The sequence below is a fragment of the Candida tropicalis genome (assembly GCF_000006335.3).
Source record: "Candida tropicalis MYA-3404 genomic scaffold supercont3.11, whole genome shotgun sequence".
NCBI classification, from domain to species: Eukaryota; Fungi; Ascomycota; class Pichiomycetes; order Serinales; family Debaryomycetaceae; genus Candida; species Candida tropicalis.
Window position 1 is genome coordinate 222,100 of NW_003020040.1, and position 16,695 is coordinate 238,794.

Sequence of the window (16,695 nt, forward strand, 5' to 3'; positions counted from 1 at the left end):
ACTTTTATCGTTCAAGTTAAGAAGTTTTTAACCCCTTGAAACTTTTCGGTTCTCTTGCATCACAACGGAATGCAAATAATAGAAATGCTGATTATATAAATATGGCTATTTCGAGTTGGTGAAATAAGAATTTATATTAAATTGTCCAGACACACCTACAATATGATTAGAATTTTCAGAGTCGACCACACCAATGAGTTGTCTAAAGATGACCCACACTTTGAATACATTGATGTAACAAAAGACACCAATATCAAGGAAAAGTATATCAATAGCAGACCAGTCAAGAAAATGACTCCATCTAGTATACCATTGTACCTTGAAAACTATGTTGTTTGGACCAAAGATACTTTGTTGATGAAATCAATTCATAATGACTTGGAAAAAGAAGTTGACGAAACCGAAGTGAGCAAAGCCATAATTGGGTATTATGAACTACGTGATGCACCTGTGGTAGTATTCTACCTTGATGACCAAGAATTGGAATTTTTGAAATCTAGAAACAAAGCAACCAATGTAATATATGAGTTTTATGATCCTGACGGCCCATGGGGAGCCTATTCCGTGTGGTATTTACTTCCGGGAGAAAAAGAAATGGGCTATTCATTAGCACTGAGTTATTCATTAAGATTGAAGGAATTCAAAGACAGACCAAGAATGTTTTATTTCACGGAAAATGATAGGTTGTTTTGTAGTACAATTGGGACACGTTTCTGTGTTATTGAAGTTGATGAAATATTGGATTCTCCACATTCTTATTATGACATTGCTGAGAAAGTTTACAAGTTTTATATGAAGGCCGATGCAGATTTACAACTGTATAGAATACGTACTAGGAGGCTTGCCAAGTATCTTGGAAAGCCAGTAAAGTTTTTGGGAGAGACATTCTTGCCTGAATGATAAACACATGACAGATTTTCGGATGTATAATAGTCGTTTTACAACTTTCTACTTTGTACTTGTATCATTAAAACTATTTACAGGAATATATGATTAATTGATAACATCAGTGGCATCGTCATTCTTAGATTTTTTATAATTGAATCTGGTCTTAGGTGTGAAACTAATTGGAAATGCCAAATCCATAATGACATTTTGAAATAATGAATAAACTTGAGAACTTATCCAGTAGATAGTTAAAGCAGCAGGAGCATGTAAAGAAATCGCCATCATGAAAACCATTGATAATCTAGTTAAATTTCCAAATGCATCAGTTAAAGTTGGTCTGAATTTTAATTTCTTGGTTAATCTCAGTAATTCCAATGTTCTCAATGTCCATTCAATATTACATAATGCAGTTATACCTAAAATCACTGGGAAAACGTGCATTGGATCAGCAATTGTTAAGTCAGGAAACCATAACATACCTTCAGTGTATAATGTAGGATCTAATGCTTTATTATGAGTATAATCCCATGATGACCAACCACTTAAATTTCTCATTGTTATTGACATAATTATCCAAAGTGGAATTTGAAATGCAGGTAAAATGAAATTTTTCCATAATTGAACTCCATTTTTAGCAAATAATGCCTTTTGTCTCTTTCTTACTTCCTTAGCAGTTAATAATAAAATATGATCTTGTTTCATATTAGCAATGGTATTTAGTGATTGAACAGTAGTATAATCTTGGTTTTTTTCAGCAATTTTTAACTTAGATTGGGCTTGTTGAACTTTTTTAGCTAAGTTCATCTTTAAAACGGGATTCATAGCACTAACTAAAGGACGAAGTGAACTTTGTTTTTGAATTCTTTTTCTTTGAAATATAGCTAACGGTAGTGTCCATATTGAACGTAAAGTAAATGTAGTTATTGGTATAAGTGCCCACCATGGTAATCCACTAAATTCATGAATTGCTTGAAATGATTCCGTCATGGAATTTATAACTGCATTATGATCAAATGAAAAGTTTCTTGTGGTTACAACAGTACTCCTTCTGAGAATAGGTGAACCTAATATCCGACTTGTTCTTTGAAGTAACATTTGGTCAAACTGTTGAATATAGTACGATTTGATACCCTAATGTTAAGAAAAATTTTCAGCGATAATAATAATAGGACCACACACAACAAAACCAGCGAAAAAAAAAAACTCCCATGAAAAAAAAAAAGAAACATAAAACTGACAATATCATCCAACACTAACCTAATCATATACACATATACTAAAACATGTCTACTAGATCTGAAAGAGCTTGTATGCTTTGTGGAATAATCCAGCCAATGAAAACATTTATTGATGAAGGATGTCCAAACTGTGAAAGTATTTTACATTATCAATATAATGACAATCGTCAAGTTCAAGATTGTACTTCCCCATCATTTGAGGGATTAGTTGCATTAGGTCAAGATAATAAAGGATCTTGGGTGGCGAGATGGTTAAGAATCGAATCTTTTCAACCTGGTTTATATGCTGTTAAAGTTAATGGAAAATTACCTCCGGCGATTGTACAAGAATTAGAAGATTCTAATGTTATTTATAGACCAAGAGATGGAAGTGCTGAAGATTAAAAATAGTCAAATTTAAGTAAAAGAATAAAAATACATGTATTATTAAATGAGTCTATAAAGTAGCTTTGATTGAATCGATAGTATTCTTCAAGTTATCTAATGTAGCTGATTTATCCCATTGGTTTCTATCTCTCCATATAACATCCATGAGTCTTGCCATAGCGATTTCAAGTTTCTCAACGTTATAATGTTCAGTTATATCAAGTAATTCTTGACTTAAATTGTCCAATTTTTGTAAATCGATTTCAATTTCTTTAGTCAAATCAATATCGAGTTCTTCTTCAGCTTCAGATTCTGAGTCTTCCATAGTTTGGTCAGCAATGATTTCTGAAACTTCCGGTTCTTCAACTGCTTCTGATGTTGGTTCCTTTGGATCCAGCACTGGTTCAACTGATTTTTCCTCTTCAACTTGCTTTGTTCCTGATGTTCCATTTACTTCAACGTTAGCAGCATCTTTCATTTCAACATCTTCGGCAACAGGAACAAGTTTTTCTTCAATTGGTATAGGTCCGTTTTGCTTGATTTCTTCTTCTACCTCTTGTGTAGTACTTCCACCATTGACACCATCAACTTGGATTTCCTTCAGAGTCTCGTCAATAGTTTCAACTACTGGTTTCTCTTCACTTTCAGCGACACCACTAGGAACAGTTGTATCATTAATAACAACCACTGGTTTCTCGGCTTGACCTTCTTCGGCTTCTTGTACAATTTCAAGTTGTTGATGTTGTTTAGCCAATTCAGCTTGAAGTTTTTCATGTTCTTCCAATAATTTCTTTTGCTTGATAATATCTCTTTCTCGAACTTCTCGACAAGCTTTCAAAAACTCGGGAGTAGAAAAATCATCAACTCCAAATTGCGCATTGGTCATCATTTCATTAGCTTTCAAGATTCTTTCTCTATCTCCGCTTGTGAAGCAATCCTTAACAATCATTTTCAAATCTTTCAAAAATTGTTTTGGTTCACTGTAGAAACCATTCCATAATCTTTCTTCAATCAAATCCAAATCCATGTTGTAATAGTATTTACCAGTAGATAATTCCTTAATCATATTTTCATGGCCTGGATCGTCTGAATGAACGTACAAAACCATGTAGTTATTAAGTGGATTTTCCAAAATAGTAGGGTCAAATAAATGAGCAAGGAAACTTTCATCAATAATTGGTTTTCTAAACTTTCTGTATCTAACTTTGAACAAATCCATCAAAGCAGCTAATTTGATCTTCAAAACGTTCTTCAACTTGGTGTCTTTATATTCTTGTTCTTTAAGTTTCCTCTTGTTGGCAACTTCATCAGATAATTGTTCAGTACTTTGAACAACTTTCAATTGTTTTAACTTTCTCTTTGGACGATTTTCCAAATCATTAACAAACTCGTATGGTTTCATCAACAATGTTTTCTTTAAAGTTCCAAAATAAGCTTCTCTGGATGATCGACTTGGATTGTATAAAATCACATTATTCGCATGGTTTTCTAAACCAAACATCAATCTAACATCTGCAGACAAGTCTTCGATCGGAGTTTCAGAGATACCCAATAACAACAACTTCTCATTACTTTTCAACCCACGAAGCAAACTAGTCAAAGTAGCTCTTGCAGGATCTGGTAATACTTGAAACCAAATGTCGATATTAGGAATGAACAATATCGATGGCTGATGTCTTCTTGCCTCAATAAATGCTTGAACAATAGCCAGCTCTGGTGTCCTACTTGTATCACCAAACATAGTACCTAAATCTAACGATTGAACTTGGAACCCTTCAAGGTGATTCAATACTGCTGCACTTAAATATTGTTGACCATTTCCTTCAGAGCCACTGATTAACAAATGCGGACGGCAAATGATAGAATTTTCTAATGTCTTCAATAATTGTTGTTTAGCAAAACCACCATCTTCGTCATTGATTGTAGGATCAAGATATTTAGCTTCGTCTAAAGCAGTGAACTTCTTTTTGCCCTTCATACCAACGGAATTTGGTAAGAGCTGTTCAAGTTTTTCAACAATCTCATTAAATTCAGCTTCCAACAATGGTTTCAAATGATCAGGTAATGGTGCCGAGCCAGACGATGTGGATCTGGCACTGGATGGAACAATTTTTTCGATAGCTTTCATAAAATCTTTAGCAATTACCTTAACTTTTGATGGGTGAACCAATAATTTTTCGTTGGTCTCATAGATTTGTGGGTATTTTCTTTGTATACTATTCAAAGCAGCTTCAGTACACAATGCTCGTAAATCAGCACCACCATAACCTTTAGTCAATTCCGCAAGACTTTCCAAGAAAACATCTGGCAATGGTGGAGTCCATTTTCTGGTATGAATTTTCAAAATATCTTTTCTTGAGTTGATATCTGGTAATGGGAAATAAAACTCACGATCAAATCTACCTGGTCTTCTTAAAGCTGGATCAATAGCATCCGGTCTATTTGTAGCACCAATAACAATAACTTGTCCTCTATTATCCATACCATCCATCAATGCCAAAAGTGTTGACACTATACTAGCATGGATTTGTTCTTGTTTGGACGATCTAACTGGAGCCAACCCATCAATTTCATCAAAGAAAATAATCGAAGGTTGTTGATTTTTTGCCTCTTCAAATAATAATCTTAATTGACGCTCAGCTTCACCAACCCATTTACTTAAACAATCAGCACCCTTTCTCATAAAGAATGTAATTTTTCTTTGTTCAGTAGAACAACTGGCAGCTAATGCTCTGGCCATTAAAGTTTTACCAGTACCTGGAGGACCATGGAAAAGAACACCTCTTGGAGGAGTTATACCAAAATTCTGGTATAATTCTGGGTACAACAATGGCAAAGCTACCATTTCTTTCAATTGGTTAATATAGTTGTCCAACCCACCAACAACAGAAAAGTCAATATTCATATCAACACCCAATGGATCAGTATCACTGAGGTTATTCTTTTTCTTTTTATTGTTGCTATCGTCAGATCCACCAGTAATTAATTTTCCAGCACCTGTGCCTCCTATACTAGGTTTTCTTGTCTTTGGGGTCTTCTTACTTATAGTAGCTTCTCCGTTTATTGGAGCAATTTCATCTTCCGAACTATCTGAATCAATAGCACTTTGCCCAAGCGCAGTTAAATTACCAGAAGTTCCTGGTATACCTTCAGCACCTGGAATTGGAATACCAGCAGGTGGAATATTTGTACCAAATATTGATATAACATCACTACCACCAAATGGACCAGCTGTAGGGTACAAAATCTTTCTGAACTCATTTCTTGGATTTGGAGTTCTTCCTCTCTTACGAACATTTGTGGGTGTTGCTGCTCTAAATTCTTTCTCTAATTGTAAGTCATTGGTGATTGGTGGCGGGATAGTATAGTCTACTTTAGTACGTTGACGTAACTTGTGTGGTTTCTCAACATCTCCATGGATTGGTGATGAGTCATATAGGTCAGCAATTTCCTTTTGAATATTTAATTCCCCATCAGATTCAACAGGCGGTTGTTCCGGTTGATCAAGAGTTATATCAAGACCATCAAACATTCTATGTGATCTTGTTCTTTTAGCTCCATTTTGACTGGACTTCTTCTTTCTACCTCTTTTCTTTTTACCAGTTACGGAAAACGATGCATCCTCATCATCATCATCATCATCCCAATCATTTTCATCTTTAACAATAAAATCGTCTACTTTTTTCCTTCTAGTAACAACTTCATCTTCATCATCATCGGAAAACATTGCATCATCATCTTCTGTTTCATCATCGTCAGGGCCAGCTTCAAATTCATCATCAGACTCGGATATCCTACGTTTAGGTTTCAATGTTTTTCTTCTCTTTGGTCTTGGTGTATATGCTTGTTCATCATCATCGTCATATGCCGGTTCTTCTTTATAATCATCTTCTTCATTTCCGTCCTCCTTAGGAAGTTCACCTTCTGGTGGTGCAGCATCCTCTTCGTTTTCATCTTTAGGAGTATCTAAATCGTCAAAATCTTCATCGTCATCGGATTCTTTATATGATATTCTTCTCGTTGCTCTTCTAGAATGTGACCCATTACCATATGACCCAGAATTGTCATCGTCGTCATCGTCGTCATGAACAATTTTTCTTGGTCTACCTCTCTTGCCCATGTTTGTTTGAATTGAATCTGCAAATATTACTATCACCCACTAATTGGATCTATTGGAGTAATTTCGTTCGCTTGTTTTGTCAATTATAAGTATTTAAAAGGAAATCAAATATATTCCCCTTGAAGTAAATATTAATTTTAATTTTCTTGTAAGTAGTTCAAACGTAGTAATTAGAACAACAAAGATTGTAGGTTTTAGTGTCGTAGGTTGTTTTTCTTGCTTTTCTTCTCTTTTTTTTTTTTGTTTTTTTCTTGTGGTGTTTGGGCAAAAGAGAGAAAAATTGAGAAAGCAACGTAGAAAATTGTTGGTGGGAATTGAGTGACGCACGACCGCGCTAGAGTAACAGAAGAAGAAAATTTTGAACCACGCCTTGAGAAAAATCATCATGAGAAAGACAAAGATGGTATGAACCAAAGAATCATCATGATAATACATACAGAACATATCATAAATAATGAAATTTTTAATGAAATTCTAATTACTCAGTGATTTTGAAACGTTTCCAATGGTTATAATATAGGGTTGTCTATAAAAAATCATTGAAAATGACTAAATATGAGATTTACCTGATTTGAAACGCGTTTGGAATTCTTGCAGTTGTTTAATATCGATTTTTTTAGTAAATTCTTTTTTAAAGATTGAATTTTTTGCAACCATTTTTATTTGTATTGGTGGGGTTGGCATAAATTTCATTAGCAAAAAAAAATTATACTGTATTTTGAAGTCACGTGTTTTTTGGTACTGTGCACGACTTTCGATTGCTTGTAATTACTTGAACCTAGGTAATGATTAATTTACTTCTAAAGTTAATTAGGTTATCTATTATGTGAATTGGTTAATTATATTACTCGTTAGTTTGTGTTTGATGATATTTTTGGGAAATCAAAATTTTGCGGTAATTTTGGTTGATAATCTCTAGCAAATTTCTCCAGTTCTCACTTTCAATAAATATATTTACATGTCTAATAAAAAACTATTTACACACTTCTAGATTTAATCTTTTCTAAAGGAACACCATGTTTCTTAGAATTTGCATCTTTACCATATCCATCTTCATCACCCACTTTACAAGATTCCGAATCTCTACTTTGTACTTGTAGTCTGTTCAAAATCTTGTTTGATAATTCTGGCATGACAGGTTGTATAAGAATTGAAGAGATTCTCATTGTTTCTGCACATAAATAAGTAACATAATTTATGTAAGTTAAATATTTGCTTTTTGCTTCTTCTGGAATAGATTCATCTTTAAGTAGTTTAGAATATTTCCATGGTTCTGAAGTTTGGAATATATAATTTCCTTGATTGATGACTCCCCACCATGCTTGAATTGCTTTAATGTACTCAAAGTTCTTAAAATGGGTATCCATTGTAATGTATAAGTTGTTCAAATTTGCGATTAATTCTTGAGAAGCTTTAATCAAGTCGTCACCATTTGAGTTATCAACATCTTTGATAATTTGTTCAATATTGTCAAACTTGCCAGATGTGGAGTATTCAACTGCTTCTTGAATATTGAAATTCTTAGCACCAATTCTTGAAATCAAATTACAATATTTACCCAATACAGCATCTCGTGATCTTTCTAATAAATCAACACTAAATTTACAATCGTCTTCAATATTAGAATTTTCAACAAGGAAAAATCTAACTGGATCAACTCCATAATATTCACTTATCTCAATTGGATCAACCACATTACCTAAACTTTTACTCATTTTGAATCCATCACATAACCAATGAGAATGAACAATTACTTGTTTAGGTAATTCCACACCAGCAGCCATTAAGAAAATTGGCCAATATATACAATGAAATCTAATGATATCTTTACCAATGATATGTGTAGCGGGCCACATATTTGATAACTCATTGTTGTTGAACGTTTCTGGGTATCCAGCTGCTGTTATATAGTTCAATAATGCATCAAACCATACGTAAATCTTTTGACTTGGATCATTTGGTACTTCAATACTCCATTTTAATCTACTTGAAGGTCTTGAAATTGACAAGTCTGTTAATTTGTTCTGTTTCAATTCATTTAAAATAAACTGATACCGATGATATGGTTTGATAAAATCAGGATGTGATTCTAAATATTCAATTAATTGGTCTTGGAACTGAGACAATTTGAAAAAATAATTAGTTTCTTCTTGATAAACAACCTCATTTTTAGTTTCAATGGAAATTTTAACCATTTTCCCATCTTTTTCAACTTCTTCTATTTGAGTCTCTGGATAAAATGTTTCATCACTAACAGAATACCAACCTGAATGTGTATCAGTATAAATATACCCTTTTTCCATCATCAAATTCCAGAAATATTTGACTACTTCTATGTGATCAGGATCAGTTGTTCGTATAAATCTATCATAATTCACATTTGATTTCTCTGCTAAATAAGCAAAATTTTGAGATACTTTATCAACTAATTCTTTAGGTTCAATGCCCTGTTTTTCAGCAGTTGCTTGAATTTTTAATCCATGTTCATCAGTACCGGTTAACATAAATGATTTTTGATTAGGATTTAGTTTCTCCCATTTACTTCTTGTATCGGCAATCAACATCGAATACAAGTGACCAATATGCGGAGCTGCATTAACATAGAAAATAGGAGTTGTTATATAAAATGGTTTAGTTGACTTGAACCGTAATTGTACAACGGGTTTAAGACTTCGTAACTTCATAGGGGTGGCAGGTGTGGTTATGTGGTGAAGATGATGTGGTGACACAAGTGAACTGAATCCATGCTTTTTTTTCTTTTTTTGCTCACTCGTTCGAGCAATTCAATTCCGCGCCAGAATTACAACCAGTCAAAGCAATACAGTTTTTATTACATTCAAAAGAAGTCACAGAATCTATACATGTATATATATATACAACCAAGCCACATAGTTACTTATATTTCGTCAGAATTCTCTACAAAAATAGCCATTAAAGCAAACACCGAGTAAAACAAACACAATGGATAAGCGATCAAAGGTCTTACGTTATGCAATTTCAAAACACTAACAAAGAAACCACTAGCAGAATATGTACACCAGAACACAGATACAATACTCAAGGCATAACCCATGATATTATCCAAACTTGTAACAACACCCAAAACACTAAGTAAAACCAAAGGCAATAAACAATATCCAATAACTGAAGCTGATCTACTTAAATCAATAGTAGTTTCATTACTCATAAATTTAAACAAATAATGTAAACTTAAAATACCAAACAAACCCACACCATAAATATAACCAAATTGTACTTTACCAGCCAATAATAATAAAGTTCCAAAAAGTAAGACAAATAATATAGGTCCAGCAAGATCCAGATCTGCCATTATATCGCTTGGAATATCTTTAGTTAAAGGATTTAAAACGGCTAATGTTTTACTTTTGATATGTTGAAAATTTATTCCCAATTCTTCTAATAATGGTGGTTCACCAGGGTATCCCGAAGTTCCAAATGCAGCCAATAGCCCTGGAGTTAGTTCTCCATTACCCATTACTCCACTAACATCTATATTTCCACCAAAACTATTATCCATTGAACCCATCATACCAGATGGTTGAGTTGAAGTATTTGATGCCATTGTATTTGGTTGTTGATATGAATAATTTGATTGATAGAATTGCATGTTTTGTGCATCATTCATTTGTTGTTGATAGTACGCCATTGTGAATTAATTGATATTATGGATACAGTTGATTACTTTAGAATTAAAATTTGTCAATGGATGATTTAAGAATAAAATTGACATTCTGTTTTCTTTTATTTTTTTTTTTCTTTCTTTTTGTTTTCTTCGCCTCAGGAACTGAGCGTTAACAAAAAAATAATTAAGAGAGTGAAGCAAGTGAAAGTACACGTAGAGTCGTGCATAATGGATAAGAAATGATCTATGGGATAATCACGTGTAATTTCATTGAAGACTGGTAGATAGTGACCTGTAGTAACCTATTCAGTTAATCTTATCAATATTCATATTTCCAATCAGCTTGTTTGGTGTTTCTAAGTACTACAAACGTACAAATACAAGTCGTGTAATGATATCAAATTCTAATTTTCTTTTGATTAAGAGTTCTTTTTTTTTTCACAGTGACTAGTTTTTTTTTTTTTCTTTTTATGTACGAGCTGGCTCAACATTTAATTGCCCTCTACAAACACCATCACGACCACCACGACCTACATAATACAACACCATGTCTCAGTCATTAATAATATTCAAACCTTCTGGTAATGTGGAATATCAATATAATAATAAAATCCATCCATTCAATGAATTCATTTCATCCTTAGTTAATGAAACAGTTACTACAATTTCATTAAATTTCACAACCAAGACAATTAACAATAAGCGTTTTTATTGTTATAGTAAAGACGATGTTTATGTATCCCTATATTTTGATAGTATTACCACCATAGATAACGATCAAATTAGACAAACTTTATCAGGTATTCATAAAACATATGTAAAATTGGAAGAAAATGAAGAAGAACATACTGATAAATTGAAAAAAATGGTTGATTTGCAGTTTAACAATTTGATGAAATTAAAACAACAACAACAACCTACAGAAGAAGTAACCAGGGAATCCACACCTATTAGTAATGTTAACAGTGGCACATCTACTCCAAATAAAGGTAAACAGCAATCATCAAGTAAAAAGATGAGAAAATGGGATAACGGAGAAATGGTTGAAAATGTTGATGGAGGTGCATTGGATTATTCTGGTGCTCAAGATGGTGATATTACAAGTGGTAAATTACCAGAATTAAAAGTGGATAATTCTGCATTTATCAAAGATCATGATTTGGTTCTTGTCAATGAATTGAATGATATTTTGAATGAATCCGATGACGACGACGAAGATGAAGACGTTCAATCATCTAGTAAATCAGGTGGATTCTTTTCCAAGATTTCTTCGTACTTGGGTGGATCTATTGACTTGAATGAAGTATCGAAACAATTTAATGATCAATTGATGTCGAAGAATATTGCTCCTGGTACATCCAAACAAATCATTGAAAAGATCAAGAACAAATTATCAGGTAATAAAAAAGTCACCATGTCTATGTATAAACAAGCATTGACTGACGAATTAACCAAAATTTTAACACCAAACGTTTCTACTGATTTGTTACATGATATCAAAAGAAATGCCGAAACCAATACAAGACCATACGTTATCTCCGTTGTTGGTGTCAATGGGGTTGGGAAGTCAACAAATTTAGCTAAATTGGCTTATTGGTTATTACAAAATAACTTTAATGTATTGATTTGTGCCTGTGATACGTTTAGATCCGGTGCTGTTGAACAATTGAAGGTTCATGTGAACAATTTGAATAGATTAAATGAAAATTCTGAAAATTCCAAAATCGATCTTTTCGAAAAAGGTTATGGTAGTGGGGATCACGTTGTTCAAACGGCTAAACAAGCTATCCAATATGCAACTGATCATAAATTTGATATTGTTTTAATTGATACCGCTGGTAGAACCCATTCAAATGCTAAACTAATGGCACCATTAAAGAAATTTGGCGATGCTGCTAATCCAAATAAGATTATTATGGTTGGTGAAGCATTAGTTGGTACCGATTCGGTTGAACAGGCAATAAACTTTAATAATGCATTTGGTAACAAGAGAAGCTTAGATTTTTTCATTATTTCTAAAGTTGATACTGTGGGAGATTTAGTTGGTACTATGATTAATATGGTCATGGCAACCAAAGTGCCAATATTATTTGTTGGTACGGGTCAAACATATACTGATATTAAAAGATTGAGTGTTAAACAAGTAGTTGAAATGTTGATGAAATAATATAATTGGTTGGTTGTCAATTCCTAATTTTTTGTTGCAAATGTACTGTATAAATATAGATTACGTAAACTTTTAATTAAACGCCTCGTTTGATGTGTGTTTCACATTTTGATCACGTTTTTTGTATATGCAGATTAAGGTTATTTCACACCTCGGGTATATTTGTCCCTAGATGTTGGCTGTGTGTAGCTACGTAGCGACTTACACACACACACACACATGTGGGTCGGATAACCGTAACCAACAGAATGTAACCGCAAGGCTTAAACACCTACACATGAACATTGTCGTGTCTATGGAACCTGAAAAAAAAAAGAAAACTCACGCACGCATACACACACACACACACGCTCACACGCAAACAAACAAATAAGACTAAAACTTGCGTATACTAAAAAAAGATACATTCATTGAAATTAGCAGATTTACTATATAAAAAAAAAGACAAAGAAAAAAGGGATTGTTGCTTTTCTCTAGTAATAATTGGGATTGTCTATTAAAAGGAAATTTCATATCAACAATCATTTATCCAATTAGTTGTTGTCGTTGCTCTTTTATTGTAACTGAGATTGTTGCAATTCTACACTAATCATGAATTCCTCCGCATCTTTAGCGTTAACTGATGGACCAAAAAATAATTATAATAAATCATCATCAGTTTCGCTTAATCTGAAAATTAGTTCTGATTCAACTTCCCCACAATTTCCATTATATTTAAAAATCAATTGTAATAGTGCTGCTGATTTAGTACCTAGTGATAATCCAACTGGAGAGGTTAAAAAGAAGAAATACTCTTCAAGTAAATCAGTAAATCCAATATTAGTTGCACAATTAAACGACACTATTAAAACAACTTCAAGAAAATTAGATACCAATCAACCGAGTTGGAATGATGAGATATATTTACCTTTGAAATTGCAAGATCATTCTCCTTTGTTGGTTTTTTCGGTTTGGGATAAACATACCAGATATAAGAATTATTTAGGGGAATTTAGAATTGATATTCGAGATATTTTTATTAAAGATGATGGGAAATTTATTTCTAAAACTGATTATAAATGGTATAAGTTAATTTCAAGTACTCAAATTCATTCTTTTGTAACAGGATCAATTTTGGTTTCTTTTGAATTAATGCTTCGGAATAATTCTAAAAAGAGTAAGTTTCTGAGTACTAGCTCAATTTTAAATAAATTGAACAATTTATCATTAGAACAAGATAATTTAGAATCGGCATTTAGAAACTGGATTGATAGTTTAGTGACTGTTTCAGGAGTATCTATCAAAAATGGCATTAAACCAAATGATCAAGGATTTTATGATGATTCAATGGTTAATGGGTCTGATTTAGAATCTGTACTTACTGATAGATCAAGTATTCATAATTACTTAACTATTGGTGATGCTATTGCTCCCAACACTAGTAGGAATTCATTGGCTATTCCTCATGATGATGTTGGGTCATTTTCTGATGCGTCGTTTATTTCAACAGATGGTGGGTATGCTAGCGATACAGCCAATGGGTTGTTTAACAAAGAAGCTATGGTATCATCACCGAAAAAGAAAGGACTTCGTTCAAAACTAAGACATAGAGTTAAAGAAGATGCCGATAAGTTTGAACTAGCAAGTCGACAAGTTTTAGGAGTGGTATTTATTGAAATTGTATCATGTGAAGATTTACCTCCATACAAGAATTTCACGAGAACTACATTTGATATGGATCCATTTGTTGTTGTTAGTTTTGGTAAAAAAACATTTAGAACCGGTTGGAAAAGACATACTTTAAATCCTGTTTTCAAAGAAAGATTAGCCTTTGAGATATTACCTCATGAAAGCAATTTCAGTATTCAATTTTTAGTTCTTGATAAGGATCATTTTTCGTTTCACGATGATGTTGCTCATATTTCATTACCATTAAGAGATATAACTGAGTATGCCACTGTTAGACCGGTGGAAGAAAACAATTTAGACATTACTGATGGTCCTGACCTTGTTAGAGAAAAAACACCTGTTAGTTTCACCACTCCAGAACACGAAGCTCCAAGTAACGCATCGGTGACGATTTTATGCAATGAAGAAGGTAATGATAGTAATATCCATACGAGATCAAGAAAGAAATTTCTGAAGAAGAAATTAGTTCGTGTTCAGACTGATCCTACTCAATCTCGTACTATGTCGTTGAGTTTGAATTTACATGATCAAAAATTCATTGGTAAATATAGTCCAAAGTTGAAAATTCGTGTTAGATTTGAAACTTATTCTGAGTTGCGTAAGCAATTTTGGAGAGTATTACTTAAGGAGTATCAGAAAATCCTGGTTAACCCAGATGAGACATATGATTATATTGAATTGATTTCGTTATTAGATACTGTTGGATGTACTAACAGTGATGAAGTGGTTGAGAAATTCTACACCAATTTAAATAAATCTGCTTGGGGTGGAGATTTATTAACGTTTGATGAAATTATCGAACAATTGGAATTGCATTTAACCTCTGAGAGTAAAGGAGATGATAATACCAAAATATTTGTATTCGACTCATGTCCTATATGTAACCAAAAACGAGTTTCCAAGAAACAGGATTTGGATATAATTACTCATTTTGCAATTTGTGCAAGTAAAGATTGGAATGGAGTTAGTAAGATCTTGCTGTCATCATATGTTACTCCTACTCAAGCCACTAAGAAATGGTTTACTAAAGCATTGATTAAATTAACCTATGGTAAGTATAAACTTGGAGGTAACTCAGCCAATATTTTGGTTCAAGATAGAATGACCGGGATTATATTGGAAGAAAAGATGAGTGTTTATGTGAGATTAGGGATTAGATTGTTGTATAAAGGATTAGATAAGGCTAGATCCAAAAGAGTTCGTATTATACTTAGAAACATGTCCATCAAACAGGGTAAGAAATTTGATTCACCACTGCTGAAATCAGATATTGCTTCTTTTATTAAATTTCATAAATTAAATCTTGAAGAATGTTTATTACAAGATCCTGACCAATACCCGACATTCAATGAATTCTTTTATAGGAAATTGAAACCAGGGGCAAGATTAATTGAAGGAGAAACAAATGATAAGATAATAACTAGTCCAGCAGATTGTCGATGTGTTGTATTTGATAGTATTGATGAAGCTACCAAATTATGGATTAAAGGTACTGGATTCACGGTGCAGAAACTTATTCATGATGATCAACAAATTCATATACCTTCATATTCGTTAGGTATTTTCAGATTGGCACCACAAGATTACCATAGATTCCATTCTCCAGTTGATGGTGTTATTGAAAGTATTAAAAATATTGAAGGTGAATATTATACTGTTAATCCTATGGCTATTAGATCCCAATTAGATGTATTTGGTGAGAATGTTAGAAGTATTGTTACCATTAGAACATCAAATTTTGAAAGAATTTATATGATTGCCGTCGGAGCAATGATGGTTGGATCAACCGTGTTTACCGTTGAAGTTGGATCAAAATTAACTAAGGGTCAAGAAGTTGGATATTTCAAATTTGGAGGATCAACCATTTTATTATTAATTGAAAGTAGTAAATTTAAATTTGATAGTGATTTGATTAAGAATTCAAATGCTGGATTGGAGACTTTATTACAAGTTGGTCAAAGTATTGGTCATTCTCCTGATATAAATGAGTACACTCGTCATCATGTATCATTTGATGAATTGGATAAAAATAGGCAATTGAAACTTATTAGAGTGTTGACTGGTGGTGATTTGAAAGATAAACACCAATTAAGTAATTGGGAAGCAAATAGTATAGTCATGGAAGATTTCCAACCATCTGATTTATTTGAAGAGGATTCAATAGAACGTATCATAGAATAGATTAACTTTAAAAAAAATAAAATAAAATAAAATATCACATTATAAATAGTATGTAGAAATAAAAACAATTAAACCATTTCCAATTCAAATTCCCCGTGATGATGATAATGACAATGATGATGATATATATCAACGTGTAAAAATTTCACATGGGACCATAATAAGTAGCAGGACGATATAATTCATCATCTTTAAAACCTTTATCTTCTTCTAGATGTCTAATATGCCAACCAACATAATCCAATTCTTGTTGAATATAATGAATTTCTTTATGAATTTGTGAATCAAAATAAAATGGAACTATGAAAAATTTTGTAATTATGGGTGTAACTATTGAACCTGCCAATAAACCTTTGAATCCTGCTGATAAATATGACATAATGATAGATGACTGATGATATGGTTGTAAAAGTGTTGTAAAAGT

General features: G+C 32.7%; 8 protein-coding genes across 8 annotated transcripts; 4 read left to right on the forward strand and 4 right to left on the reverse strand. All coding sequences in view use genetic code 12, as the record gives it.

The window, feature by feature from the left end:
- Positions 1–162: 162 nt before the first annotated feature.
- Positions 163–900, forward strand: CTRG_06065 (uncharacterized protein; the record flags this gene model as incomplete). The annotated part of the gene is made up of 1 exon (XM_002546541.1): positions 163–900. The coding sequence occupies one exon, from the start codon at positions 163–165 to the stop codon at positions 898–900; it is 738 nt and encodes a 245-aa protein (XP_002546587.1).
- Positions 901–993: 93 nt separating this feature from the next.
- Positions 994–1,983, reverse strand: CTRG_06066 (membrane insertase; the record flags this gene model as incomplete). Its single annotated transcript, XM_002546542.1, has 1 exon — positions 994–1,983. One exon carries the CDS (start codon positions 1,981–1,983, stop codon positions 994–996), a length of 990 nt encoding a protein of 329 aa, XP_002546588.1.
- A 188-nt stretch (positions 1,984–2,171) lies between these two features.
- On the forward strand, positions 2,172–2,510 carry CTRG_06067 (transcription elongation factor; the record flags this gene model as incomplete). Its single annotated transcript, XM_002546543.1, has 1 exon — positions 2,172–2,510. The coding sequence occupies one exon, from the start codon at positions 2,172–2,174 to the stop codon at positions 2,508–2,510; it is 339 nt and encodes a 112-aa protein (XP_002546589.1).
- A 52-nt stretch (positions 2,511–2,562) lies between these two features.
- On the reverse strand, positions 2,563–6,612 carry CTRG_06068 (uncharacterized protein; the record flags this gene model as incomplete). Its single annotated transcript, XM_002546544.1, has 1 exon — positions 2,563–6,612. One exon carries the CDS (start codon positions 6,610–6,612, stop codon positions 2,563–2,565), a length of 4,050 nt encoding a protein of 1,349 aa, XP_002546590.1.
- A 977-nt stretch (positions 6,613–7,589) lies between these two features.
- MSM1 (methionine--tRNA ligase) lies at positions 7,590–9,296 on the reverse strand (the record flags this gene model as incomplete). The annotated part of the gene is made up of 1 exon (XM_002546545.1): positions 7,590–9,296. One exon carries the CDS (start codon positions 9,294–9,296, stop codon positions 7,590–7,592), a length of 1,707 nt encoding a protein of 568 aa, XP_002546591.1.
- Positions 9,297–9,508: 212 nt separating this feature from the next.
- Positions 9,509–10,279, reverse strand: TIP1 (transporter; the record flags this gene model as incomplete). Its single annotated transcript, XM_002546546.1, has 1 exon — positions 9,509–10,279. The coding sequence occupies one exon, from the start codon at positions 10,277–10,279 to the stop codon at positions 9,509–9,511; it is 771 nt and encodes a 256-aa protein (XP_002546592.1).
- A 523-nt stretch (positions 10,280–10,802) lies between these two features.
- On the forward strand, positions 10,803–12,422 carry SRP101 (Signal recognition particle receptor subunit alpha; the record flags this gene model as incomplete). Its single annotated transcript, XM_002546547.1, has 1 exon — positions 10,803–12,422. The coding sequence occupies one exon, from the start codon at positions 10,803–10,805 to the stop codon at positions 12,420–12,422; it is 1,620 nt and encodes a 539-aa protein (XP_002546593.1).
- A 591-nt stretch (positions 12,423–13,013) lies between these two features.
- Positions 13,014–16,271, forward strand: PSD2 (phosphatidylserine decarboxylase 2; the record flags this gene model as incomplete). Its single annotated transcript, XM_002546548.1, has 1 exon — positions 13,014–16,271. The coding sequence occupies one exon, from the start codon at positions 13,014–13,016 to the stop codon at positions 16,269–16,271; it is 3,258 nt and encodes a 1,085-aa protein (XP_002546594.1).
- Between the last annotated feature and the right edge of the window lie 424 nt (positions 16,272–16,695).